This window comes from Ammospiza nelsoni, chromosome 5 (genome assembly GCF_027579445.1).
Source record: "Ammospiza nelsoni isolate bAmmNel1 chromosome 5, bAmmNel1.pri, whole genome shotgun sequence".
Lineage (NCBI taxonomy): Eukaryota > Metazoa > Chordata > Aves > Passeriformes > Passerellidae > Ammospiza > Ammospiza nelsoni.
In genome coordinates, this window is record NC_080637.1 from 29132086 (window position 1) to 29158984 (window position 26899).

General features: G+C 36.8%; 1 protein-coding gene across 1 annotated transcript in view; it reads left to right on the forward strand.

Moving 5' to 3' along the window:
- The window catches only part of PPHLN1 (periphilin 1), a 63514-nt gene that overhangs the window by 19998 nt on the left and 16617 nt on the right, over positions 1–26899 (forward strand). The window contains exons 7-10 of the mRNA XM_059472741.1: positions 5084–5334; positions 9124–9203; positions 12195–12317; positions 14799–14939. Coding sequence (XP_059328724.1) covers positions 5084–5334; positions 9124–9203; positions 12195–12317; positions 14799–14939 — 595 coding nt within the window. The remainder of the gene's footprint in view (positions 1–5083; positions 5335–9123; positions 9204–12194; positions 12318–14798; positions 14940–26899) is intronic.

Here is a 26899-nt window from a genome sequence, read left to right on the forward strand (position 1 = left end):
TACTAAGTGTGAGGTAAATTCAAAGCCCTCAAAGATAAGACACTTTTGAGGTATACCAATGTGCTTTGGTACCTCAGGGAAGTGTTTTAAAACTCTTTTCTTTGTGCTGGTTTCTGCCTGAGGCAGGACAACAGTAAAAGTGCAAGTATCTACTTAGGAGTCTTTGTCCATTAGAACTTTGTCTAGAAGGTAAAACATTGTCCAGTTTCTCTGATCTGTTAGGGCATTAGGAAAAAAAAAGTATGGAAAGTACCATATTATACTTCCTAGCAATTTTCCAGTTTTTAAGCTTATATTGAGATAGAAGATTTCAGTTGTTTCCATTTTGGATTAAGTTTGCTTAGGAATTTGTTTAGTTGCTACTGCATAGAGTCATAAAATGGGAGAGGTTTATGAGCTAGGGCCCTGAGCTAGTTGTCTGAATTTCTTTACTCTTCTGGGGTGATAGGCTACTCACAGGGCAGTTGTAAATGTTGTAGCTGTTTCTAGACATTGTAATTTGGTCCATCACTTTAAGCAAATACTCCCTCTGGAATGCGAGACCTATGTTTTGTTTTCTATTTTAGAGAAATTGGGGGGGGTCTTATTAAGCCCTTGTTTTTAAAAAAAAGAAAAACCAAGGTCACATGCATTTGAATGCAGTTACTTTGTCTAATTTGATCGTAATTTGCCTAAATAGCACAATTTGTTTTTATTCTTGAGTTGCCTAAAGCCGTTTGCTCTTAATTCTTTGGTATTTAAATCTGTGTTCTGAGCTCTGTTTCTCTGTCCTTATCTGTGATTGACCATCATTTCTCCCTGTCAGATAATAGAAGGTTTTAGTTTAAATATACTTTTATTATGTAGGCTGATGTTGCAGCAAGTCTAATGTACATTATCAATGGCAGTAAAAAGGAGGAGGGCACTAGGAAAGAGCAATGTAGTGAGATTTCCAGTGCCATTGAAGTGCATAGCTTTACTATTCAACTAAAGGACAAAGAAGCACTTCTCTCTAATGTTGCTATAATATTCAGATTGTCTTATTTTTTATTCTGACCTGTCATGAGATCCTGAGGTGGTGACAGGGAGAGAGGAGTTGAGTAGCTTTCATACCAACTGAGGTAGACAAAGATTTGCTGTTTGCTTATGATGACTTCAGAAGTATTGCATGCAGCATAAAAATCATGAAACATTTATATATTTTCAAATTTTTTTTCGTACATTTCGTATTTCTGGGTATCCTTTTCTGCTTGAAACAGTGTTTCATAATGTCTGTTTCCTTTTGCCTTCATGCAGAAAGCTGTTCATAAGATTACACTGGCAGGTCCTAATTATGTTAATTTCATTTGGAGCAAAATGCAGGTATCACAAGTGCTCTGTTTACTTGCTTAGTCATAAAATGTTGAAAGCCAGTTGTCAGTAAGGAATCTTATTGCCATTTCAAATGTTCAAATGAAAGCCATTGAAACCAGGTGCAATTCCTTCTATCTATGATGATGTAATTCACTGTATTGTTTTAGCTTAGGATAAATCTGCATAAGGATCTTTGGGCAATAACAAGAGATTATAGCAAATCTCCAAAGCAGAGCCTGAGTAAGTTGTTGGTTTGTTGCACAACTGTGTACTTTAGAAAGGAATGGAATGAGTTCTGGGAGAGGGGTGGCTGGAATCTTGCACCACCTACATTTACTTTGAAGATGCTAAAAGTGGAGGTGTTCTTGCCTCTTCTTTTAGAGGCTGGGGGAGTTGTATATTTTATTAAATATTTTCTGCATCATCTGATTCATGTTGGTAGTTCTTGCAATGTCCTGAAAAGGCAGGCAAAAGGAATTTTAGTTTAACTTTTCCTCTCCCTCCCCCTTGCATCTGTGTTATGAGGCAGAAAAAGTATTTTCAGTTAAGGATTCAGTTCAGATCTTGACTGTTTTATCTCTTTGCACTGAAGTCTGGTGTTGCAGAAGCTATTTATAACTTCTTCAATTTATTTATAAGTTGAAGATATAAAAGTGTGAGAGTTATTTCTAGGCAAGGTTAGTAATTAAGCATGAGCCTGTAAATGGAGTGTTTAATCCCTTTGACAGTAGCAGTAATTTTCTCGGATGGAAGGGATCACAAAACCATCTCTGACTTTTTAATCTAGGTTATAGGCAGCACTCACCTGTGAATTACTGGAAGATCCTCCTGTTTCTGTTCCACACAGTATGCTGTTTTGTTGCCAGTGTTCAGCTCAGTGCTAAAAATGAGAGTTATGGTCACTATAGCTGGACCATAATGTAGATTAATGTTCTAGTTGAAAAGTTGAATGTAACGGGATATAGAAGTCCCAGAGAATAGTGAGCATGAAGTATTGTAGGCTGTTGCCCTGTAGCACAAATTCAGTGAGAATGTTCTAAGAGTCCTCTTACAGTAAAACCTTTTCCTTTATTGCATGTGATGTGCTTCATGTACCCAAGTACCTCTCTATTCCTGGGCATTTCACATCCAGGAAAGTGATTTAATTTTACTTCGGAGTACTCTTAAGAGATAAACCTGACACACTGGTTTGTTAATCTTTGTTTCATAGAGCTTAAGCTATAGCACTGTTCGTTTCTGGTCTGTGGGCAACTGAAAACCTCCTCAGTGTTGTATTCCTTGATTTTCTGCTGTGCAGAAAGTCATACCTTTGTCTGTTCTGTACTTGTGTTTTGTCCTTGAGAAAACTGGAACTGATGGTGAACTGAAATAGCTGTCAGGCTGGAGCTCTTCCCCCAGCTGCCCTTGGGGAATGGTATATCACAATATGGCTGTTCTTATAACACTTTGGAAGCTCCTCCAAGACTGCCAGCTTTAGTGAGAACTTCATGGTCAAGTTTCATCTGTGTTAACAAAGATACTGCTTCCTGTTGCAACACTGCTGAGAGAACAAAATTGTGCTTTTAGGATTAAGTGTGAATCATGAACACAAAATAAAAAGACTTGAGGGATGCTATATAAAAGGGATTAATTCTGTATTTGTTGTTAAGGGCAGTAGCTCTATTTTAAAGTCTGTTTTGCATCTCTATTAAATATTGTCCCTGCTCAATAAACCCTTTGAGTATGTATTGGAATCTGAAGCATGTGCTTAACTGTTTTGCTGAATTGGGGCCTTCGTTACCAAATTGCAGGTGTATGTTAGCTTAAGTATTTAAGGAAAAAAATAACTGTAAAACAATGCTTACTTTGTTCTGTTCAGTGTGTTATATTAATGGAAAACTTCAGAAGTGCTATGCTGTTGCTATGCTGTCCCAAACGGACTTAATATAGTTAATGGCATGAATGTTCTATATGAGATATGGTCTAGTTAGGAATTGACATGCAGTGATGAAATAAAAATTCAAAAATTGAAAGTGAGATTCTATTTTGGGGTGCATAATATTATTGTAGAATGTGGCTTTCAAATATTTTCCTGTTTAAAAGTGTGCTTCAATTACAATTTTGAAAATTCTTACGTGGCTATTAGAGCATTTAGTATACATGTGAAATAGCTGGGGCACTGTAAACATAACCATAATAAACTGCTCTGTATACAGGGGTTTAATAACATGGTCATAAAAGTGTGTTTTACACTTAAAAGTGGTGTACTGGTCTGCCAGAAAGCTTGTGCTTTAAAAATATCTTTATTTAAAGAGAGCGATTAAGAAGGAAATGCAAGAAGTGGCTGTGCCTACGTCATTCCTGATAAATATTTGATCAATATGTTCTTTAATAAGTAAATAACGCCCCACTTAGCTAGAAAAGGTAGCGCAGTGCAGGGTTAATCTAGTATTCCTCAAGCCTGAACTTACACTTCATGTCTGTGGCTGCATAAAATGTTCATACATATAATGAAGATGGCTTTCCATGCAAAAAGGAAACCTGCACTGTGTAAAACGCAGCAGTGTCACTGGGGTTTGTTTTGTGGTGCTGTCTCTGAGGCTTCCATAGCCCAAGACACCTTTGGCACATGGAAATCCTTTGTCATCTGTCACAAATATGGGCCTGTGCCTTGCTGTAGGAATTGTACATCTTTTCTTCTCCACCAACACAAAACTAGCTGTAGCTGTGTTGTGCTCAGTGAGACCACCAGATCTTTGAGAGGCGTTCCTCAGTTTAAAATCCTGGACTCTGATGTGAAATAGGAGAGAAGACAGATTCTGAATTACTAGAAATGCTCTGAAATGTTGGAGATTTTGATGGAGAAGCTGAGAAGTACTTGCTGCTCTTACCAGTGCATCTTCTGACCAAGGCAAAAGTGGCAATTCTAGATTCAGTTGGCTTGTATGTCTTTTAGCTCTGTGATTCTTTAGGACAAGTTTGAAATGATACTAGGGTTTTTTTTCACCTTTACACATACATGTACATTAATATGATTTACAAATAACCAACACATTTGTGCTGTGGTCTGGAGTAACAATATTTAAATTTAGTAGAAAGTTTTGATGTTTGGTTTTAAATCAGTTGGGTTTGAGACTTTTTACATTAAAGTTTAAAATTAATATTGTGTGTTGTGAGAAACATATTTAGGAGATATATGTCCTCATATTTTCATTTAAGAGTTGACCTTGGGTGGATTCATAGCTGAGAGAATAGATATTCTGCAGATTTCTTTTTGTCTCTGCTGGATATAAGCTGAATCTGTCAGCGATATTTTGTGTAGCACGGTGTGTGAAATCAAATGGGGAATATAGGCCCTTGAAAATAAGAGAAAAACATAGCTGAAAAATGCCAAATAATATAAACAATATTTACATAAGCATTTTTATCTGTGGTAAATTAAGGCTTAATTTCCAGGGTAAGTGTACCGAACCCGAACAAAATTGTGAGAGTCTCATTTCATCAATATATTTTTCCTATGTTTTAGCTATATTGTCAAGAAATAGAAAGGAATTAGCTTCTAGCAATGAAGCATCTCAATGAAAGAATTAGCTTTTTCTTTTTTTACTTGCTTTTCATCCCTTGCCTAGTACTCTTAAAAACACTGAGGATTTTGGATGTGTTTTACAGTTAACCTGTTTGTATTGAGCAGGCACGAACCGTTGCCATTGTGCTGTTCCATAAACATTGCAAGGGCAAGCTAGTTACTTGTAATTTTCTGTTGTCTTCCCAGGGACGTCAGAGATGGCTTCAGAAGAAGAAGCTTCTATTCTTCTCATTATGGGAGAGATCGATCCCCTCACAAGAGGGACTCTCCTTTCTTCAGGGAATCGCCGGGGAGCCGGAGGGATTCTCCGCACAGCAGATCTGGCTCCAGTGTCAGCAGCAGGAGCTACTCTCCTGAAAGAAGCAAAGCCTATCCTTTCCACCAGCACAGCAGAAATATGTCATCTTTACATAAAAGAAATGTCTCTTCTCAGCAAGGTAATTCTGGATTAATGATGGGAACTGGTTAGTGAGGTGAAACTGCAGCTCACTGAATAAGCCTTTTTTCCTTACATGCTCTTTTTAAAATGGGAAAAGCTGACATTTTGTACTATGTGCTGTCTGCTCTGGTTGTTTCATTGTACTCTCTGTTCCCTTATGTATTTCATGTGGGAGATTGTAGGTGTTATTTTGGTATCAGGTCTAGACTGGCTGTAGGAGTTTCAGCTGCACAGCTTTTTCTAGTATTTTGTATTATTTTTAGCATCAGCTCCTGTTATTTCTTTATGTGCTTCATTTGATTTCCTGACAAGAAACTTTGCTTCATCTACAGCAGATGAAGACATTTCTTCCCACAACCAGAATAAAACAGGGATTAAAAAAAAGGAGAAGTAAAAGTACATACTTCTACTTGCTTAATTTTCTCCAAATTTTGCTAGACTTTTGAAACTGACTGTTTTTTAGCAATTGCATTTCAATGTCAAAATCTTTCAGATCTTGCTCTCCTTGAAGAAATGTGAAGCATCTCAGTTGAGTCTATTCTGACTTTTTGAAAGCTTGGCTCTTAATGTTTCCCAGAAGTCTGATGAATCATCTGTTTTGAGAATATTTGAGGTTTCATATTTAAATTATTGGGGGGGGGGCTTTTTTTAGTATACTACAATCTTAGCCGCTCTGTTTGTACAGCTTATGTAAATTAATTAGATTTGATTTCCCATTCTGCAAAGGCCTTCTAGTGAACTGTGCAAACCTACTGTTCATTTTGGCAGCTTTTTAAAAATTAATTGGATATGTTTTTCACTCACTGAGAGGACACATTGTTTCCAGAGTGACACTGAATCATTATGTAGCACTCCTTGTAAAAAAAAAATTTTTGTAGTTTTGTTAGCATTGTTTAAATATTGAGGAATAATTTCACTCCTCACAGAGTAGAGATGGTCTTTCTATTTGGGCATTACAGTGCTTTCAACATTTTGTAGCAATACTTAGTGAACATAAATTCCTCTAACTGTAGGGGAGGAAGAAAAAAATAAGCTAGTTAACTACTTTTCTAGAAGTCTTGTAGGTGCGCAGCTTATAATTACTAGTGACAGGAAAGCAATGTTGTGAGGAAACCATTCAAAATTTTGGAATGTTTAATTTTTTTTAAATTTTGAGCTTTGATCATATATGTATATACTGTATGGTTAGAATTACTCAGACAATAGTGGAGGTAGTGATATAGAAGCAGATACATTCACAAACCAGAAAAGGTGCTGATCAAGAGAGGAGCTTACATCTAGGTCTGTGGTTTTCGACATTTTTCTCCTGTTTGCATGGTTAAATACCTTTGCCAATCACCTTTAGATAAGTTTTAAGAGACCAGCTGAGTTTTACACTGGACTATTTCTTTATTCCTTTCCCTGGAAAGGAGAACTACTAAAATGGCCCTCTAGATGACTGAATTAAAATATCTGTTTGCAAGGTATAAATTGTTTAAATAATACTTTTAGAATAATTTTTGAATTTGATTTGCCTTAGGTAAGCTCATGTATTGAATATTTAAAAGGAACATCAAGTGTGACATCTCATAGATGTCACCAGTACATTTAAATAAATTTACCACATGCAAAATATATACTATTTCATGTGGAATTTGCAATATGGCATCTTTCTAAAATATTATAATGCTATTTAAAGTCATGTCATCTGAAGAAGGAATATCCCATGTCTGTCACAGTGGTCACAAGGGTTTTCAGGGTGAGAGAGAGACGAAAATGTGATTTCATGTTCAGAAGGCATGATTTATTAGTTTATGATATATATATATTACAACTATACTGCAAGAAATAGAAAAATTCTCAGAAGGCTAAGCTAAGAATAGAAAAGAAAACGAATAACAAAGGTCTTTGTTCTAGCAGAGAGCGACACTCAGTTTTGCCGTGAGTGGTCAGTAAATCTAAACATCCACCCGAGACCAATCATGGATCTACCTGTTGCATTCCACAGCAGCAGATATCGTTGTTTACATTTTGTTGCTGAGGCCATAGCTTCTCAGAAGGGGGAAAAAATCTTAAAGAAAGGATTTTCCACAAAAGATGTCTGTGACACCATGTCCTACATACATTCAGATAAATACAGGATTTAAACAAAGAAAACTGTGGGGACATGAAGAAGCTTAGTAAAGGGAGGAAAGGGCGTATGGAAAAGGCAAACATTCATCTGTGATTGGAGAGGATGGGATGTTTAATTTTACAGATAGGGCTTTGGGGCTCAAAATAGCCACACACATTCTGAAAAAAATGGCCTATAAATAATGTCTTCTAATTAAATGTTGTTTTTTCACTTTGCTTAACTTTGAATAATTTTCTGCCTTTTGTATCAGTTCATTTCATCTGTTCAGGTGCAAACATAAAATCCATTCAACCGATACAATCTTTAAAGAATCAAGTCTGACAAAGGAGGCATGTGGGAGACAGAATTAGAGTAGTCCATTAATTTAGAAGGAGGTGGCTCACCTATAGGCCTGAGAAGCAGATATCACAGGAGCAAAACTTGTGTTACTTAGTGGTGACTAAAGAGATGTTCTGTACTTTGTTGCTTTGACTCATTAAATTAAAGCCATAATGAGCAATCACATTTATAGTTCTACAAAAATATCTTCTATCCCAATTTTCACAACTCTTCAATAGCTTTTTAAATTAATCTCTTTATTAATTGCATTTATAAAAAATTAATGGAAGCCAAAGTAAGCTTATATTACCTTGGCTTATTTGTGATCAGTCAGCTGTTTCCAAGTCAGTGTGAATAGTCTGGTTAATTTAGGCCTACTGACAGCATGTTTGCTTTTTTATACTTTTGCAGATCATTTAGATGTAATCTGTGGACCACAGCTTGAAAACTGGTAGTTTACGCTGCTGCCAGTTCTGTTGCTGTGGGCTGCCTGTAACTGGTCTATGGTGAAACTCTGCACAAATTGTGATTAGCACTGTGAATTTGATTTAATATTTTGCCAGTTTTAACTTCTATAGGAAAGACAGTGATCTCACAAGGAGCATCTGCTCTGTGGTTGTAGAATACAGATCTGTTTCCCATGGCAGGACTTTTCAACATACTGTGGCCTGTTAAACTAGTTCATGCACTACCCAGTTACCTTGAGTGATTGACTGGTGTCTAATATTTCAACTGTTTCTATTATTGCAGGCATATTAAAAAGTGAAATCACATCATCTTGTCGAATGATACTGATACACCCTTTCAGTTAATGATGGAAAAAAGGACTGGGTTTTCTTTAATGTGTGAAATGACACAGCTCTATCTTTGCTCTCCTTGGGAAGAGAAAAAGTGTTACTAGTATTTACCAGATGATGGAGTATGTAGATTTTATAGAATCATTAAGGTTGGAAAAGATGGAGTCCAACCTTAGACCTAACACCACCCTATCAACTAGACCATGGCGCTAAATGCCATGTCCTGTTGTTTCTTGAACCTCCAGGGATAGTGGCTCCACCCTCTCCCTGAACAGCTGTTCCAAGCTTAGTCACTCTTGCAGTGGAAAGATTCTCCCTGGTGTCCAGTCTGAGCCTTCCCTGGCACAGCTTGAGCCCATTTCCTCTTGTCAGTAGTTGCCTGGGAGAGGAGTTCAATTCCCATCTTGCTCCAGCCCCCTCTCAGGTAGTTGTTGAGGGTGATAAAGTTCATGTCTGATGTGAGAAAATTTCACTGCAATTTTTCTAAGCCAGTAACCATATTTGGAATGTATATATATATATATATTTAATTTCTCAGTCATTAATTTCTTTCTTGTAGGTAAAGAGAGGACAGTTCAGTCACTGAAAACATCAAGAGATGCATCACCGTCAGGGTCCACAGCAGTACCTCCATCAAAGGTGAATTTTCTTTTTGAGTACTTCACACTGGTTTTAGATTGTTCATTGTTGGATTTTTTTCCTCAGTTGGAAGGAGATATTGCATACACCTGTTTAAGTGCATATTCCTTATGATGTTATTTCCTATTCCTTACCATAGGAGTAGGACTTGTTCTTAGAATTCTGGGTTGTTGTATGTTAGTATTACCACTCATTTTGACACAGACACACCTGCCATGTATTCAGTGGGAAAAAACCCCAGGCTTTGGTTGTGCTATGTCATTCTAAGTGCTTATCTCTTACACATCTCTTTTAGAGCTGCTGTGCCAGCTGATTGCCATTGTCCTTGAGGGGAGAGGCAAGTGATGTATTTTCAGTGATGTAAATAGGGAAAATAAGATAAAAGCGATTATGCACAAGTTACACTGATTTGGATCATAAAATATACTTTATAATTAGTTCACTTATTTTGTTTTTAGACTCAGCATACTGCAGCTTATTATCAAATCCTTACTTAATACACACCTTTGAGAACAAGGAGGCATTGCAAAATCTCTTGCTCTTGAGTTAATATGCAGTGTGAGCTTGAGCTCTGTAAGTGCTCTGCTTTCTTCTTCAGTCAGGTCTGATCTGTGCTGTATTGGTTTTTTGCCATCAGTTTGCAAGTATATGCTAGCAGTGGATATCCACTTGATATAGGCTATGCAAAATGAAACTTTGTTTGATGGGAGTCATTTCCCAGACAGCATAAATACTTATTGGGTATGCATCAGCTGCAGAAGTGGAAATACTTCCATGGCTGTTCATTGACTTTTCTCTTCAGCCCCCAAATCTGCTAATAATGTAACTGCCCTGTGTCAGTGGAGCTTTTTGGAATCAGCCTTTTGGCTGGAATTGCACTAAACAGTTAAGTTACCCAAGTGTTTCACTGACTCAGAAGTAGTGACAGAAGTAGTCTTGGCAAAACATTAGCATCTCCAGAGGCAGAGTCTTACAATTTATCAAGGCTTGGGAAATTAGTTATATGCTATATATTAGTGATTAAAGGAGATAATTTTCAATGCTCTAAGTTATAATTTAGCTCTGAAATTCTTACAAAGGTATATGTTCCCATAGCAATACCTCTTTTCACTGTACTATCTATTTGCAAATCTAAAAAGGTTATCTTAATCTATAATTATTTTTTGCCTATTCATGCATGTGAATCAATACCTGTTGATGTTACCTGATCGTAGCCACCTGTTTGACTATGGTATGAAATATTTTGTATTTTTCTTTGTTAGCTGTATGGATTGTAAGCCTTGGAGGCTGTATACAACATAGAGCAGAAGGTGGATGTGTGAGACAGGAACAGCTGCTGAGCAAAGTGACAGCCTTTTGCTTTTCTATGTTCTTGATGAGATAAAAAATACAAAAAAAGAGAGACTTCTGGTTTTTTGGGGGTGGCTGGGGCAGCAGTTTAGGTTTTTTTTTTATGAGATGTATGAGATTGGTTTTTTCTTGAAAGTTTGCAGCCTAAATAGCTGCTGCTATTTTCAACTGAGAAATATGTTCCTGTTCTGTCTCTTCAGCTGAAGTGTAACTGTGCAAATACCATTACTTTATTCCATAAAATTCACTCAGGATTTAATACGTATTTATAACATTCAACCTATAGAATTAAATTTAGTGAAACTAAATTAAACAGATTTTTTTCTGTATTCCAATAGATATTAGTTAATTTCTTTTATGGCTTGTGGAAATATAGCAGGTTATGTGAGATTTTCTATGATTATGTTACTCCTTTCTTCTAAGCGCCCTCTCCATATCCCTGCATATTCAATTTTGTCACCCCTGACTTCACTGGTTGTAATTCAGTAATTTGCAGTTATAGAAACAGGGATTCCTATTGGAACATTGTGGTGCACTTCTCTTCTGGATTCAGATAAAGGTGGTGTCTTTATGACACAGAATCCTGCAAGGGTTCTGTGAGTTGTGTATTTATGCCACACTACAGTACAGAGGTATTTGGATAATATTTTCTTTGAGGTAAGAACAAAAGATGTGAAGACAAAGGAGTTTTGATACTGGCCATTTATATGACTTAGAATGAGCTAATGGTCAGAGGTGGAGTTTCTTTCATTTGGGTTTTTGTTTGTTTGCTTCTTTTTTTTGCCTACCTGTTTGCTGAGATGGAACAGGCATGGGGTAGAAATTGTTATGGCCTTTTTCAGGTAGTAGAATTTTTTGTATCTCTTTTTCAGATACCCATCTTAGTGTTGCAATTTTTAATGCTAGAGTGATATAGATTCTTTGGGTGCCACATAGTGATAAGATTTATAAAGCTCGCTGTTCCTAGACTCATGTTTGCCATTGTCTGTTTGCTGCTCTGATAGTAAAAGCCAAATAGTATTCTTGGAGAGAAATCAATTTTTAAACATTATTAATGTGAGAATTTTCATTTGAAAAGGTAGATTTAAAAGAACATAAAACCATGACTGACTCTATTATAAATTATTAGCATTCCCACAAATAGAAAATAGTGGATTTTAATGGAACCAGGTCTGATCACTTAAACTTTGTGTAAAATATTTTTCTCCTTAATTAGCTCAGGTTTTATACCCCACCTAGTATTTAACAGTTTATTTAAAAATTTTTGCAACCTTTTATGCCTGAAAATCACATTGAATTACTAGTTCACTCCACTCTTATATCTGACTTCTTTCAGTGCCCAACAGGTCTCAAAAAATTTTTCTGTTATCTCTAACCTGTGAATTTAATAAACCTTATCTGGAAGATATAGTGGTTTTGTAGTAGTCCACTGACTTTCACAGATTTATCTTTTTTTTCCTCCTCTCTTTTTTCTTTTCTTTTTAAAGAAACTTGACAGCAAATGAAATAATTTCAACTTTCTTGTTTCCTATTTTAAAATATTTTAGGGATTGAAATAGCTATTTATTTTAATTTTGAAGATGTTTGCCATGTGTAAGTGTATATTTCATGTTAAAACTTGACTATAATGTTTTTGTACAGGCCTTGGAGAAGAGCAACAGACTATCAGAAAAGGAACTTGCAGAAGCTGCAAGCAAGTGGGCAGCTGAAAAGGCAGCAGAGAAGGCCGAGGAAAGCAATTTACCTGAAATAACAGAGTATGATGTAAGATAGGATTATTAATCCACTTATTTCCAAGTGTTACAACAATAGGCTCTTTTTTTTCTGTACTTTTCATAAAGGCACATTTTGTAACTTAATCCTGAATTTTTCTGCCTATGCTATTAAATATTTGTTGCAAGGGAGTGAGAGGGAAACTAAAACCTTGCAATTTATTTCTTTTGAATGAATACACAAAGCCACAGTACATTTTGTTAGTATAATTTGCCATGATGTTGAACTACAACTGACACAATACAGTTTCAGCTCTCCCAAGTGCTCTCCAAGGAGCTCTTGTAGTAGTGTAGGTCTGAAAGTCTACTGAACTCCTTAAAATTAAGAGAGGACTTTGAGTCAAAACATGAGTGTACATGTAAAACACAAGACTTGAGGAGAGAAGCTCTGGTTTGTTGAGTTCCATTTCAAGCTGTCCCAGCCTATCATGTCATGTATTCTTTTTCAGAAAGCTGTCTCCCATTATATTTAAAATAAACCTTACCTTGTTACTGCAATGGGTATATTTTTTATTTTCCCCAGAATCCTTATTTCATTATTAATCAATGATAATTATTTACCAGTTTATTCTGTTTTGTTTTCACCCCTTCTTGTCTTCCACTCCTGGCTATATTGAAGTGGGATTATAGCCCTTCTCAGTCATTTGTTATACTGCTCTTGGATGGGATGTCTTTTTTGGGTTCTGAATGTTAGTGAAAAATTTATTTTTCATTTAAAACAACCCAAATATTATGTTAATAATATTGTAAATACTCTGTTTCACTTCTGTGATAATTTTTTTCTTTAACTTTCACTTTGTTTCAACTTTAGAGGCATTCTTAAGAAAAACAGTATCTACTTCGCAAAGTCATGTCTTAACCTTTCCAGTTAATGGGTTTGATTTTTTTTATCTGTTTGTAAATAATTGCAGAGAAAATGGATGTGTCTTGGGAAGTATCTCATTTCCACTTGTAGAATATAAGGGCTAGATTAGAGAAATAAACTCAATCCATATTTATCTGAACTTTCAAGTCCTGCCCATTGATGTAATGGGTGAATGCATGAGCAGCTCCTCAGTAATGGTCAGGAAGATCTATTTAGATACATGAACTGGAAAAAGCAATTAAAAAAAGAAAAAAGGGGAGGAGGTGTTAGAATCAAGAAAAAGCAACAGCTGATCCAAAGATGAATACCATATGAAGAAGAACAGATGCATGAACATTTCTGAGAGGTTCAGGAGAGAAATATCACTGTGGTTCTTGATGAGGGGAAGGTAATGGAAGGGAGGAAAGAACAGAGTGGGCCACATGGAGAAGAGTTGTTTAAAGCATCCTCTGCACCTCAGAGAAAACTGCAGTGGCAAAAAGATTAAACATATGGAATCAAAGTGAAGCAATTGCAGTTGCTTGTGGTACAGTCTGAGATGATTTATTGACTAAGAAAGAGGGCTGTAGAAATACTAATGAAGGAGGTCGGGCTTCTCATTCTGAGTGTTAGAGGAAAGGATTTCTTACCTTGATTAGTAGGCTGTCACATATGAATTGCAACAATTCTGAACTTTTTCCTGTTTATCTTACAAGAGCCTAATACTTGAACTTTGTGTTGCACTGAGCTTTTTAGTGGCCTTCATTCACTCTCAGGCATTTCGTTCTTTACTGGCATAGCAAGATTTGGGATTCAGTCATAATGGTTTGTGTTGCTGCTAAGGTTTGAGCATGTGTTTACAGGACTACTTAAGGTCTTTACTTCCTTTTTCTGTCTAATGCTTTTCTCTTTCATGTTAGTTAAGTCTTAAGATTCTTTGCCTCTGTTTTTGGGTAAAAGAAACTAGTTTTCATCTTCTTCAATTTTCAAATCTATTTTAAAAAAATATAAATTTGTTCCATAATACTGGATTTAAATAATTCTGTAAAACAGAATTGCTGTATTTTCTAGATAAACTCCTTGGAGGTGGCATGTGTTTTCTTTGGAGCAGGAATACTGTCTTAATTTCTGTTTTAGAGAGTGAAATCTTCAAATCACATATTTGCTTTTGCTATACGGTAGTTATTGCAATAATAATAACAACCTGTGGCCCTGAATGCTTCAAGAGTTCTCCAAAATTTTAATTTTTTTGATACCTATGCTTTTGCTACTTTTATCCTTTCCCAGAAGAGTAGTCACATTTTCCTTGTGGATTTTTCTTGCTTTCTGGTGTTATAAATACCACATACACAAATTTCTTCTCAGTGGATGGGGAGGTAGAGGTTATCTGACATCATTGCCTCTACACAGTTAAGGCTGTGTCACAGGGGGTTTTATCACGTCATGTTTTCTACATGTTTAAAATCTGTATTTCTGTGTCTACTAAGATTGTAGCAATAACACTTCACTAATAGTCTTGATGAGCCAAACTCATATATCTGATGACTGTGTTTGGGCTTTTGGGGTTTTTTCATCATAGTGTGATTTTTATTTTTCTCTAAAAACTGAATTTGTTGTTTTTTTCTAAAGGCTGGATCTTCAGCTCCATTATACATTGAGCAAACAGAGGAAACAGAGGCGAATCTAACAGACAGTACAGAATTATACGAGGACAGCCAGCTTCTAGGTCGTTCAAAAGCAATTGCAACTAAGACAAAGGAGATTGAACAGGTGAGTCTCCTTGGCATTTTGTCACTAATACACTAATGATTTGCTCTGCTAAAATTACCTTGATTTATTTTTTCCTCCTCCTTGGAGTCTAATATGAATATAATTTGATTTTTCAAGACTGTGTGGTATCATCACCAACAGTTTAATTCTGAAGAACCATGGCATTTATCTGCACATGGAAATTAATGGTAGTTTTCTGCAGCTTACATGCAACAACTGCCGTTTTGCAAGCTGAGCTAAGACAATGACTGCCCCTTAATTCTCCTGGCTTTTGTTCAGTTGCCTGTGAGGCCATTTCCTGGGCTGCAACACTGTTCCTTTTTATTCACACTTGAAAAGCAGCTATCTACTGTGTTGTTTTTGGAGTTTATTTTTTTTTTCTTCTCTTAGTATTGACTTTGCCTAATCATGTTCATGGTGGGCACAGCTTTCCATGTGTGTGGGGTCTGGCTGGGATGGAGTTTTACCAGAGTGTGCCGTAGCTATGGGAGCCATGATGCAGTTGGTTTGTCCCTGTGCGTCTGATCACAGGGTCACAAAGGCCCTAAAAGAGCAGGACCAGATGCATAAACTTAGGACTTTTAAAAAATGACAAACTTAAAAAAAAGCACAGGCTAGGAAAAGATTTTAAATAAATAGCTGTTGTGATTAATTAGCCTCATGCTGGTGAATGTGTGGTTAAATTTCCTTAGGCCCTAAGGACAAGGTTATAGTGAAAACGGATGAAAATTTGGTCATAAAACTGAAATACTGTTTTCCATATGATCTAATGCTACTGTGTTTGGTAGAGTTTGCACTTAATTCTAGGGAAATCTAGATTATGTTCTGTAAAATGAAACTTTTAGAAACTTAATTCAGAAAAGCCTGAGGAATAACTTAGATTTGGATTTTGCACAACCAGTTTCTCCTGTTGTTGATTTGAATATTGAAGGTGTCAGCTTCTTCAGAATTTAAATAAGATTCTAGAATGATGCTAGAAGTATTTTACTTAATTAAACAAGATTCTTATTTTCTTATAAACAAGGACTGTGAATTTGTTAAGAATTAGACAAGATATTTACTTAATCATTAAAAATTAGGACTGGAAAATGATCCACGTATTTTTCACATAAATACTTAAAATTAACTTCTGGATCTGCAGTTAAATTTTCTGGATTTTTATGAAATTGTTGTGATAGAGCTGATGATTTTCATAATCATCATGAATATCCTAATGAGTCATCATAATAAAATACTGTGAATCTTCCTACTATGTATGGAATCAGCCTGTATACTATTCTGTTTACTTTGAGTTCTCAGGATCTAAATGTAAATTTAGCTTAACATTTAAATCTGTAAAGTGAACTGTAAGAAAGCTTTTATAAGAAAGCTTTTTCATAATTTATTTCTGATTGTCTTGAAGATTCAAGTAATAACAGAATCATTATTTGGTTTGATGGACTTCTTTGCAGTTAAATTTCATTCAAGTGTTTAATGTAGTATTTCTGGAATGTAATTTAGTGGGAGGATTACTAAAATAAAATGCTGATTGCAAAGACTTATGCTGCAAGAATGGTGAAGCTGTAATCCTTCTGCAAAGCAAGATTTTCAAGATGTTGTTTTTCAGTATGCACTGGACAGCTAGCAAGATATTTAAAATAAGTAAGAAATGAAGTCAAGGCATGTGCCACTGGGTATGTGTTAAAGAATTGGTGAGGGCCCAGCTAATGTCTGAGGAAATGAGGTCTGACCCATTGAACTACTTCCACTTCTGTCTCCTAAATTTTTCTTTCCCTCAGAGCACCAGATCTAATGATGTTTGCTTTTTGGTTCATATTTATCCTCAACCTGATTGCCAAGTATTTCTTGGCTCTTCTAGACTCCTGAAAAAGCCCTCTTTGCTTTGCCCTCTCCATATCCATTTGTCTCCAAAGCTCCAACCTGGAAAAGGAACAAAATTTTCCAAATATATACTTCATAGGTAGTTCTATTTCCTCTGGGAAAACCCAGAGGCAAAAAAACTGTGCTGACAGAACATGCACGGTGTCGCAATGGGCAAATCCATTGCTGTGCAGCAGGGAAACAGGCAGTCTGATGCCCTGGGCAGGAGGGAGGTGGCAGCCTGTGATATAGTCTGTTTTTTCTCTTAAGAAAAGCAATCAGAAATACCCCTTGAGCAATTGAATGAAATATTCATACAGGTGTTCTGTTTTAAATGAGTCCATAGCAGTATCTTGTGTATCGCTCATATCACTCTTTTGTAAAGTTGCCGCTGCCTTTTCTCTCAGGTACAATAACACAATTGCCAGTTTCAGAATTTTAAATGAAGTGTGATTGTAAGTGATCACCCTGGCTCATCAAGAAAATAGTTGTATATTATTTATTTGATGGGGGACTTACTGCAAACAGTCATGTAAAATCATGTCATTTGATGAAAAATGAAGTTCTTTGTGCGCTGATGATGACAGGGCAAAATGTGTCAAACCAAGGGCTAGTTGCTCTTTGCTATATAGTGACTATCTTCTAGGAGTCTGCAATTGCTTTGCAAATATTAACTGAAGCTGACACAAAGAGAGGAAACTAGAATTTCTGCTCACGGATAAAGGCTTAGAAAAATCCAGACACTGCATAAACAGAGCCAAGAATGATCTGTGTCACTCCCAAACTAGAAAAACTTTGGAGTATATGTTTCATTTGAAGTGTGCCAATATTACTTGGAAAGGAGGGATATGGCTGCAGATGCACAGATGCTTGAAAATATTGCTGAAGTGAAACTGCAGATCCTGGGTATTTTTTGTCTCATCTTTGAAACATCAGGCATAGTGACATTCTGGTGGAAACACCTAGGTTGCATAGGACTAACCCCAGCCCATCTCCTCAGAACAGGGCCTTACATCAGGGCATTCAGGGCTCTGTCAAATTGAGCCCTGCAGATTTGCAATGAAGGAGGCTCTGGTGTTTCCCTGGGCAGCCTATTCCAGTGTCATGAGCTCTTGGTCTTGAGCTCAGCTGCCATCACATTCCAGAACATGGTTTCTTCCCACCAAGGACACAGTTCCTGCTCACTGCTTCTCTTGGCAGCTTTCTGTCTGCATTCTTGAACTGCAGAATCCCAGCTCCTTGGTGTGGTCCCCTGCTTTTGGGGCCTGCTCTGCTGGGAGTGGGCTCTGCTGCTCTCAGGGAAGGGTTCATTTCCCAGAACCTCCTGGCTCTGACACTTCATGACTGGGAGAATAGGGTTTTTTCTGGCACTTCTGCATGGCAGGTACTGTGGAAATGGTTCCCTTCAATCCAGGTGCAGACTGTTTTTAATCTTTGTTCTTCTGCATGCAGTGGAAATTGCGCAGCATTAACATATATCTCATATTTTAATATAGCCCATGATGTGTTTTTTAATGTTTTGTTCTTAATTAAAAGCTTTGGAGAGTTTTGGTTGTTTTTTTTTTTTAATTTATTTTTAAATAGAATACTGAGATAATGAGCCTTCTGGGTTGGGATGTTTTTTGATTGTTTGGTTGGGTTTTTTTTTTTTTGAAGTTAGGTGTTTCCTTAGGTCTTTGAACATGCATTTCCCTCTTTTCTTCGCTTTTTCAATTTTGAAATTAGGTGTTAAATGTTGTCTGAGCATTTGCCTGAGCATGGTGAGGTAGAACCCCATGAAACAGATGCTTAAAAGATTGGTCTGGTTACTTGTAAACAGCATTGTAGTGAATTTTGCATCTGCATGTCAGGATCAATGAATGTCTATAGTTTGCTAATGTAACCATTTCATGCACTTTTAAAATATCTTTGCATTTAATGGCATGCATTACACATTAAGGTAATATTTTGGAGTTGTTTAGTTTCTGGTTTTTATAGTTAAGGATCAGCTTGTGCTTTTAGCATGTAATGTGCTGAAGTGTGGTGGTTTTTTTCGGAAGTGATGACAAATGTGTCCCTGGTGTTAAATTCATAATTGGAGCTATTCAGCATCAGTGTTGCACAAAAGGCTATCTCTTTGTTCTTCCTTCACGAGCACGGGTAGCAGCGATTCTTGAAATGCCTTATCTTGTCTAGACATCAAGTCTGTAACACTGTGTTAATTAGTCCATTATTATGTGTCCACTTTTCTTACGTGTTGCATATTCAAGTTGGAGTGACATGCATTACCTCTGAAAATCTATTCTATTCTGAAGACAAATTTTACCAAATGACAGTTTTACCAAGTACCCTCCTTGATTCTGTCAAAAAAATCAAACCTCTGAGTTTCTCAGTTTGGTTAGTATTACAGATTTCTGGCATCTAAGGAATTAATTAAGTACAGGAATTAATACATTCATGAATGCTTTTTTATTCTTAATGGGATCACTGGCTGACTGTATGCTTTCAGTTCATCAAGGTTTTTAAATGTTTAGCAGAACAATATTTTTTAATGTTTAAACATTTAGTTTAATTGCTTCTTTAGTTGACATTCTAAATGAATATTGCTTGTATTAATGAGCTGTTGCCCTAATGGGACTGCCTTGTGTCTGGAAGATGCTGAAAATCAGAGATCTTTCTAAAGCTTGTGTTTGAAACTTCATAGCTATGGTGCATAGAAAGAAAGATAAATGGGGGTGTGACTAGGTCCAAGCTGTCCAAATTCTGTTTCCAGATCTGCTGTCTAAGTCCTTTTCTTTTTTAGGTAAATTAGTGACATCTCTGACCTAGAGTTACAATTAAGTAAGAAAAACAGGTTTTAGCAGTTACAGTGTGTGTGTGGAGTTTGAGAAGAGCTGTTCTGTTGTTCCCCTTCTTTGTCATAGCTCTTGTTCTGGTAATGTCTATATAGCAATAGCTGAGTTGTCTTTGTGTGTACTTGTTATGGGCCTCTATTCTCTGGAGATGCTGCTCTGAGAGAAGACTGACCTCTCGCAAAGTGATATTTTACATTGAAAGGACGTTGTTAAAATTTTTGGCTTTAATATCAGCAAAACGTGATATATATTTACATTATACAGGCATTTCTGTCATAATAACTACAGTTTGTGTAGTGTATGCGAGTTTGCTGTACGCCTTCCTCACTGCCCCCAACCCCTCCTGTGTCCTTTGCTAGTTTTGTTTTGCTTCAGGCAAAACTATTTTACAGTTCTTTAACAGTATAAAGATGAAAGAGGTTGTAAATATGAAGTAGCTTCTGCATCTTGGCTAGGGATAGGCTCCTGGTAAATGCACTGGAAAAGTTTTGTAAAGCTTGGCTGTGATAGATTAACTGTCTTAAGTTCTAGCAGTTTTAGTAAAATAAGTAAATTAATAAATTGGAGTGATGGGAATCCAGGAAGGGATGAAGGAGGATGTCAGAGCTGGCCTTGGAGGTATCTTTTCTTTTGTGAAGCTCACTTCAGCTGAGCCAGGGAAACTGGTTGCTGTTTCCTTTGATTAGCTTGTTGATCTGCTTGTGCTGTTGCTCATTTCAGGCAAAATTATCTAGATTATAAAAAATCCCCTAATTAAAATATAAGCTAAGAAGTATTTGAGTTAAGTGAAGCTGAAGGAACTGGAACAGTAGCTAAAAACACATTAAAGGATTATTTCTGGTTGTGGATGAGGTCAGACATGCTTTGTTTCTGCCTGGAGTAGACCAGAGGAGGAGCAGGCCAGATGAGGGTAAAGAGGGGGAAGCTGTAGATGATCACTTCTTCCTAGCTCTGCTGTTGTCCTTCAAACCTCTGTACTTAACACACAGTGACAAGGCCTTAACGAGGGACTCATCATCATCAGTCTAATTTGGTTCGTAGTGCAGTACTACATAGCATGCCTCCTCTGAGCTTATGTTTATTTTACTTAAATGTAACTTGTAATTAAGTGTGTTAATTTATTTTTTCCTAATCAGAAAAACATGTGTGTCAGGTTTTGTTATTTTGCCTTAAGCATCTTAGAAGAAATGATGATAACTCTTTTACTTAATTATATCTGCCTATGTGGTTTATTAGTTTCCTTGTATCAGTATCCCTCTCCTTATGTATAAAAGTGATTTTTTTCTTTCTACATATTCTTAGACACCTTTTCTTTCATATTAATTCTGACCTGCTAATTTTTCTATCTTTCAGTGTTTATTCTGGACATCCTTTTTACCATTACATAATGAAATCAGTCACATTGTAATGCTTACTATATTACTATAATGCTCTCTATATTTCATGCTTGCCTTAGGGGTTTTTTTGTTTGTTTTCTGTTTTTTGGTTGAATTTTTTGTGCTGGGGTCTTTCAGTTTTGCAAATATGACCTATTTATTATTAATTTGTGTTTTCATGTTTGCGAAACTACAAGAAAGAGAATATAAAAGGTTTTGGTCAGTTTCTTCATAGTATCTTTTATTCTCCTTATGAATACATTTATTTAAAGGAGGATACTTGTAGAAGGACATGAAAGCTTTAGCTACTTTTCATGTGTTTGGGCCACCATGCTTTAGAAGTTGTAATCTTGCACTTTCCATTTGTTCAGCTGTGTTCTGTTCCCTTTCTATGGACATCAATGGGTTATTTGGTGTGCACTGCCGTGTTCATAATTACAAACTGCTGCATATGCAAAAGCAGTGCAGCTCATTTTGCTCAGCACCTGAAGGTATGGTTTAATAAGAAATTATATTACCACATTGCAGATTTTTGCCAGCAGCTTTTTCATTGGAAAGCTGATAAAAAGTGAGTGTTATTTAATAGGCAGTGCTCATAGGGAAATACTTTTAAGAGAATTTAATACCAGAAATGTATGCATTTATCCAATAACAGTGGGGTATTTCTTAGAGGGGATTGAATTAAATGTAGCTCACCTTTAGCTTTCACCACCATTTATTGAAGATCTTGTTTGCCTTATGTTTTTTCATGTAAACAGTTTTAGGCCTGTGCTGATCACATTATTTTCAAGTTGCCAAATGCTGGCTATTCAACCCATTGACAAATGCAGAGTTTTTGATGTAGAGGCACTTCCTTACCCTGATCAAGCAGCTTGCAGACTGCAAGATCTCAGAGGATTGTTTGCTTACAGACATTCTTTAAGGGTATTGTTTACAGGTGTTACAATTTGGTGGCGGATCTCTGGAAGACTTAAATGGGAGAGGGCCAGTAATTAGGTACTTGATTAAATTGCTGGACTTTGTTGAAACCAAAAGAAATGTGGGAAAAAGTTGTTCAAATCTGAAAGACAAGATCATCTTCTTGGTCAGATAAAGTGAAAATCTGAAGAGTTATTCATTAAATAGCATTTTTTCAATCAAAAGCTGGTAGTGATTGAGTTGAAATTTCTGGTTCTGTTGTGAGAAACCCGAAGAGCAAAGACAGGATGAAAGACTTGGAAACCATAATAGTGAGTGGGCTGGAAAGAAGAAAGATTAGTTTCAAGAGATGATGAGTGTCAACAGGATTGGAAAAGGTGTTAGAAAGAGAAGAAACTCACTAAAAATGTGTGGGCCTTGATATACAATTAGGAATTAATTTTGAGAAATTGCCTACTGAAAGAACTGTCAAAAGTTGAGATGCTTGGAAGGATAAGCAGAATTGACACTGGCAAACCTCCTGGGAATGACGAAGGATAAAAACCAGAAATGAATCGTCTGAGCCTTGATAAAGGCAATAGTTCCTGTGGGAGTGAGGGTTATTGTTTTTGTGGGTTGGATCTTTTTGTTTGTTTGTTTGGGTTTGTTTCTTGGGGTTTTGGGGTTTTTTTTTGATGGTGGGCTTTTGTTGTTGGTTTTAATACCTTGGATTTAATTCAGAGGACAGATCCTTATCTCCAGATTGGTTCCCAGCTTATTCTTGCTTTAACAGAAGGGCATTTGTGCATTTAAGAAGTAGGTTAACAGTGATGTTTTTTTATTTTTGAACTGTTTTAAGGATTAAAGATAAAATTATCTCTTAGTAGGCTCAATGCACTGAGAATTAATTTTTTATTCTACAACCTACTGTCTTTTCAGCATTGTAACTAGGGAAACCTGCTGCTTCCTGGATTGAAGCAGAATAAGAACAGAATCAGTGCTGTATACCTAGTAATTAGATCCAGAAATTTAAACTCCCCCAGAAAGAGCCCAAGCTCAAAGAATTACTGTCTAGCATCTCTGCCACCAAACACTGATTATGTATTAGCTCTATCAGTATTCCTGATACAGTCTGAGCACTGATCTTCTGAAAGACTTAGGATACAGGAGTCCAAGTGGTGCTTAAAACAAGATAGATATAGGGCACACAGAGCACGGTGTCATGAGGGAAAGTTTCATAAAACCATATGTGATGATGGGATGGTGGTAACTGAACAAACATGTAAAAACCCATGGAAAGTGGCAAATGAATAGTAGTGGCAGGAGGGCTGGTGACAGGAAGGACTTGATGTTTGATATGGAAGCTGGTTTCCATTTCTCCTGCACTGACAAGTACTTTCAGGCCTCAGGAGGTTGAAGTAGGCAGCAACAGAAGAGTGTCACACACAAAACCTGTAGGTAGGGAAAATCTGCTGAAGTGTGAATCTACAGTTTTGTGGCGTTTTGTGTGTCTTTTACAGACTGTTCTTTATACAACAGAAGCTTGATTTTTAGATGACAGCTTTCCTGGTGCTTGTAGTTTAATCCTCTAGCCCATTTGTAATTTGATTTATATACAACACTGACTCATGTATAAATATAGGATCATCTGTGACCAAAGACACTTTACTGAAAAGTTGTGTTTGTCACCTGATTCTTAAATTTACGTGCTGTATCTCAGTGTCTCACCTAGCCTGATGTCCTCTCTCTTTTGACGGTTGTTTCATTGAGTAGGTTAAACTCAGTATGTTTTAAAGATGGGTAAATTATGCCTATTCATTTTCTCTGACCTTTAAAATACAGGATAATATTATAGTTTTAAAAGGCATCAGAATTGGAAACTGTTCTATAATTAAATTTCCTAAATTATGTGGAAAAAAAAATCTATAGTTGCTTAAGTTGCTTATGCATGTGCTGCTTCTTTAAGTTATGATTATGAAAACATTAGATTTTTATCTTGGGGTGTAAATGACTAATGTACATCACCATTTATTGCTGACCCACAAAAGATCACTTTCCTGTTTTGTTTGACTCTTATTTGCATTGGTCTGGTGACTTGAGTCTTCAGTGGTTGTCTGGACATACACTTGCATGGATATCACGATGGCATGCTTCACAAAATATGGCATAAAAACAAGGGCCAGGATTCCCCACAGGAGAGGTTTATGGTGTGCCTGTTTTACCTTTCTACTTTGACTTGGAAAGGCTAATAGAGTCAGGCTCACTTGAAAAAAACACAGAAAGTGAATACTGCCAAAATGGAGTGAGTCATGTGTTGTTCCTGATCCTTTACTGTCTCACACTTCTTGAGAAGTAGCATTCATACATTAATTTTCTGCACTATTGAACTTCAAGTACCACTCTGAATGACACTAATAACCTGTAATACATGGGTTTGGTACTGTTTCTTCAAGGTTTAATTTGTTTGTTAGCAATCTTTCCCCTTCTCTTTACTCCAGACAGCTTAAATACTTGATCCCATTACAGCATAAAATGTTCTACTTACCTGTGCACTGTGTCCTTACTTGACCACAACTACCAGCTATACACCTTACAAGCAGTCTACCACCCTTGTTTAGTAAATAAAAGTTATGTATTAACTTTTTTGGTCACACGCTACCTGACTTTAATTTAAAAAAATCTACTTAAGCGTTTTTAAACATAAAATCATAAATAGATTAGGATATGCTGACACAAGCTTTTCAGTGATCATCTACAGCTGGAAATTTGCCCATTTTATTATGTTTCTTCTTCACTTGGGTTTCTGGAGAAACTATCTTATGCAATCTCAGTATCTGTTCTGTGTATCTTTCGGCTCTATTGTCTAATTTCAACTAAATTCAATTTAGGCATAAACCAAGATGATTAGTTGTTACAAGCATTATGAAAATAGGCTGTAACAGAAACTGTATGAGTTCCAGTGGAGGATATATTATGATTGCATCCCATTATACATCAAGAAGCCCCTTAAGCAAGTGCTGCAGTCAAAACCAACCTGTAGCACTGCAGACTTCAGCTGCACGTTACAAAGAGTTTGGGGGCAACCATAATTTGAGGAATTTAATCTCTGTTTTGTACTGTTCTCTGTAGTACAAAACAGAGATTTTATACTGCTATCACAGTAGTCTTTGTGGGGCTTGACCATGAATCAGATCAAGAAAAAGAAAGAATTTGTGGACACTTAGTTAACTAGTTCTCTTAAGCACAGTGTGCTTCCTTAAGTGTGCCTGCTGCTACAAGAGAGTACCCACCCTGTGCTGTGTGCCGAGCCACTACTGTCTCTGAATATTCAGTATCCTGAAAGTACTGCTTTAGACACAGTAATTTAATCATCAGGCAGAAATCTATAGAAAGCTGTAGTCTTTGATGGTATTTGCACAGTAACTGTTTATTCTTATCATAGGGAAGATAAAACTTGAAGATGTTTTTGTTCTGTTTTTAAAGCTGCTATGACCAGAACTGTCATCTTCCTTTGAGACACATCACCATCTTCTAACATTAACAGGATTGGTTCTACATATTTTTGAGAATTAACTCACTTGGAAGCACTAGTGCATCATTAAACACCGTCTGAACAGCCCCTTTCACCTGGCTGTTGGAGCCAGACTTTGATTTATTGTGAAGCAAACTGGCCCCTAAGTTCTTGGGACTATTTCTAGCTGAGGAATGAGGTGACCTCAGAATTGGAGGGTGGAGGATATCTGGAAGAGATGAAAGGATTTATGGTGACAGGAGAGGTAGGGTTAGTAACTGAGTATGGGAAGCAGTGAACAAGGGTGGGACTGGACTCCCAGTTGAAAAAAAGAGAGATTTTTGCCAAGATCAGGAACTGCAGCCAAGAGGGTGGGGGAAGGAATGAGATGGGGAACATGGGTGGAGATGGGAATTAATTCCACAGGAGCTCTAAAGCCCATGGGCAAATGCAGTGGAGTTTCTCCCTGGCTGGAGGGTGGAGACGCTACATCATGCAAGAGAACCCGCTGCTATTTCTGGTGCCAGAGACAAGTGGGGAGCAGTCGGGTGCTCCCAGCTTGGTGTCTTCCTCTCTGCATGCCCTCCAGGCATCTGCAGGAAGCTGCAATGGTAAGGCAGGAAATGCAGCGTTCCTGCATCAAGTACCTGGAATTGCTTACTAAAAAATTTGGTAAACATGCCATTCACTGCTGTTGTTCAGTTTACTGTATTTGTCATCAACTAGGATGTACATGTAATGTAGCCTAATGTAAAAATTACTTGTTTATTAAATTATTAATCTGCTTACCCAACTGTAGGTCTAGCCATAACTCAAAAATACTCTCACAAATTTTTTAAAATATTTTTTATAGTTTTTGTCAAATTTACTCTTAGGCATCACTGCAGTTCACTGTACAGTTTTCCTTTTTCTTATGGATATGATATGGAAGGTGATTTCTTGCAATTATGTTTTTGCTAAAATCAGAAGCAGAGATAAGCAAGTAATTATCTGGTGTCTCATGACCCAGATAAGTTACTAAAAAACCCTGTACTTCAGGAGTGTTCCTTTTTACTTTAAGCAGCTACCCAGAAAAGCACATATCATTATATTGAGCTGGCTCTGAAGCTTTTTAATGTGTGTAGGTGTTACTCGTGTCACAGTAAGCAGCCAGAGCAGTGATCCCAAAGAGAAGTATCTCATCTACTGTAAAGGCTGTTCTAAGTATTCCTAACAAAACATATGTGCATATTGCTGAGGAGTTATATTGAGATATGCAGAGGTCTGTTGGGGATAGAGTGCTGAGCTTGGTTTTGTCTCTTGTGGATCAACTAAGATTTTAAAAGAGGCAAGGACATTTAGCATGTTAGCTGAGTATGAGTACTCAGTGTCTAGTGTCAGGTGAGGTTTTATGCATGTAAGGATAGGAACTTCCATTGGTATGTTTGCAATTAATTTCACTATGTATCACTCAGCAGGTAGGTGTAATTAGTAAGCAAGTGG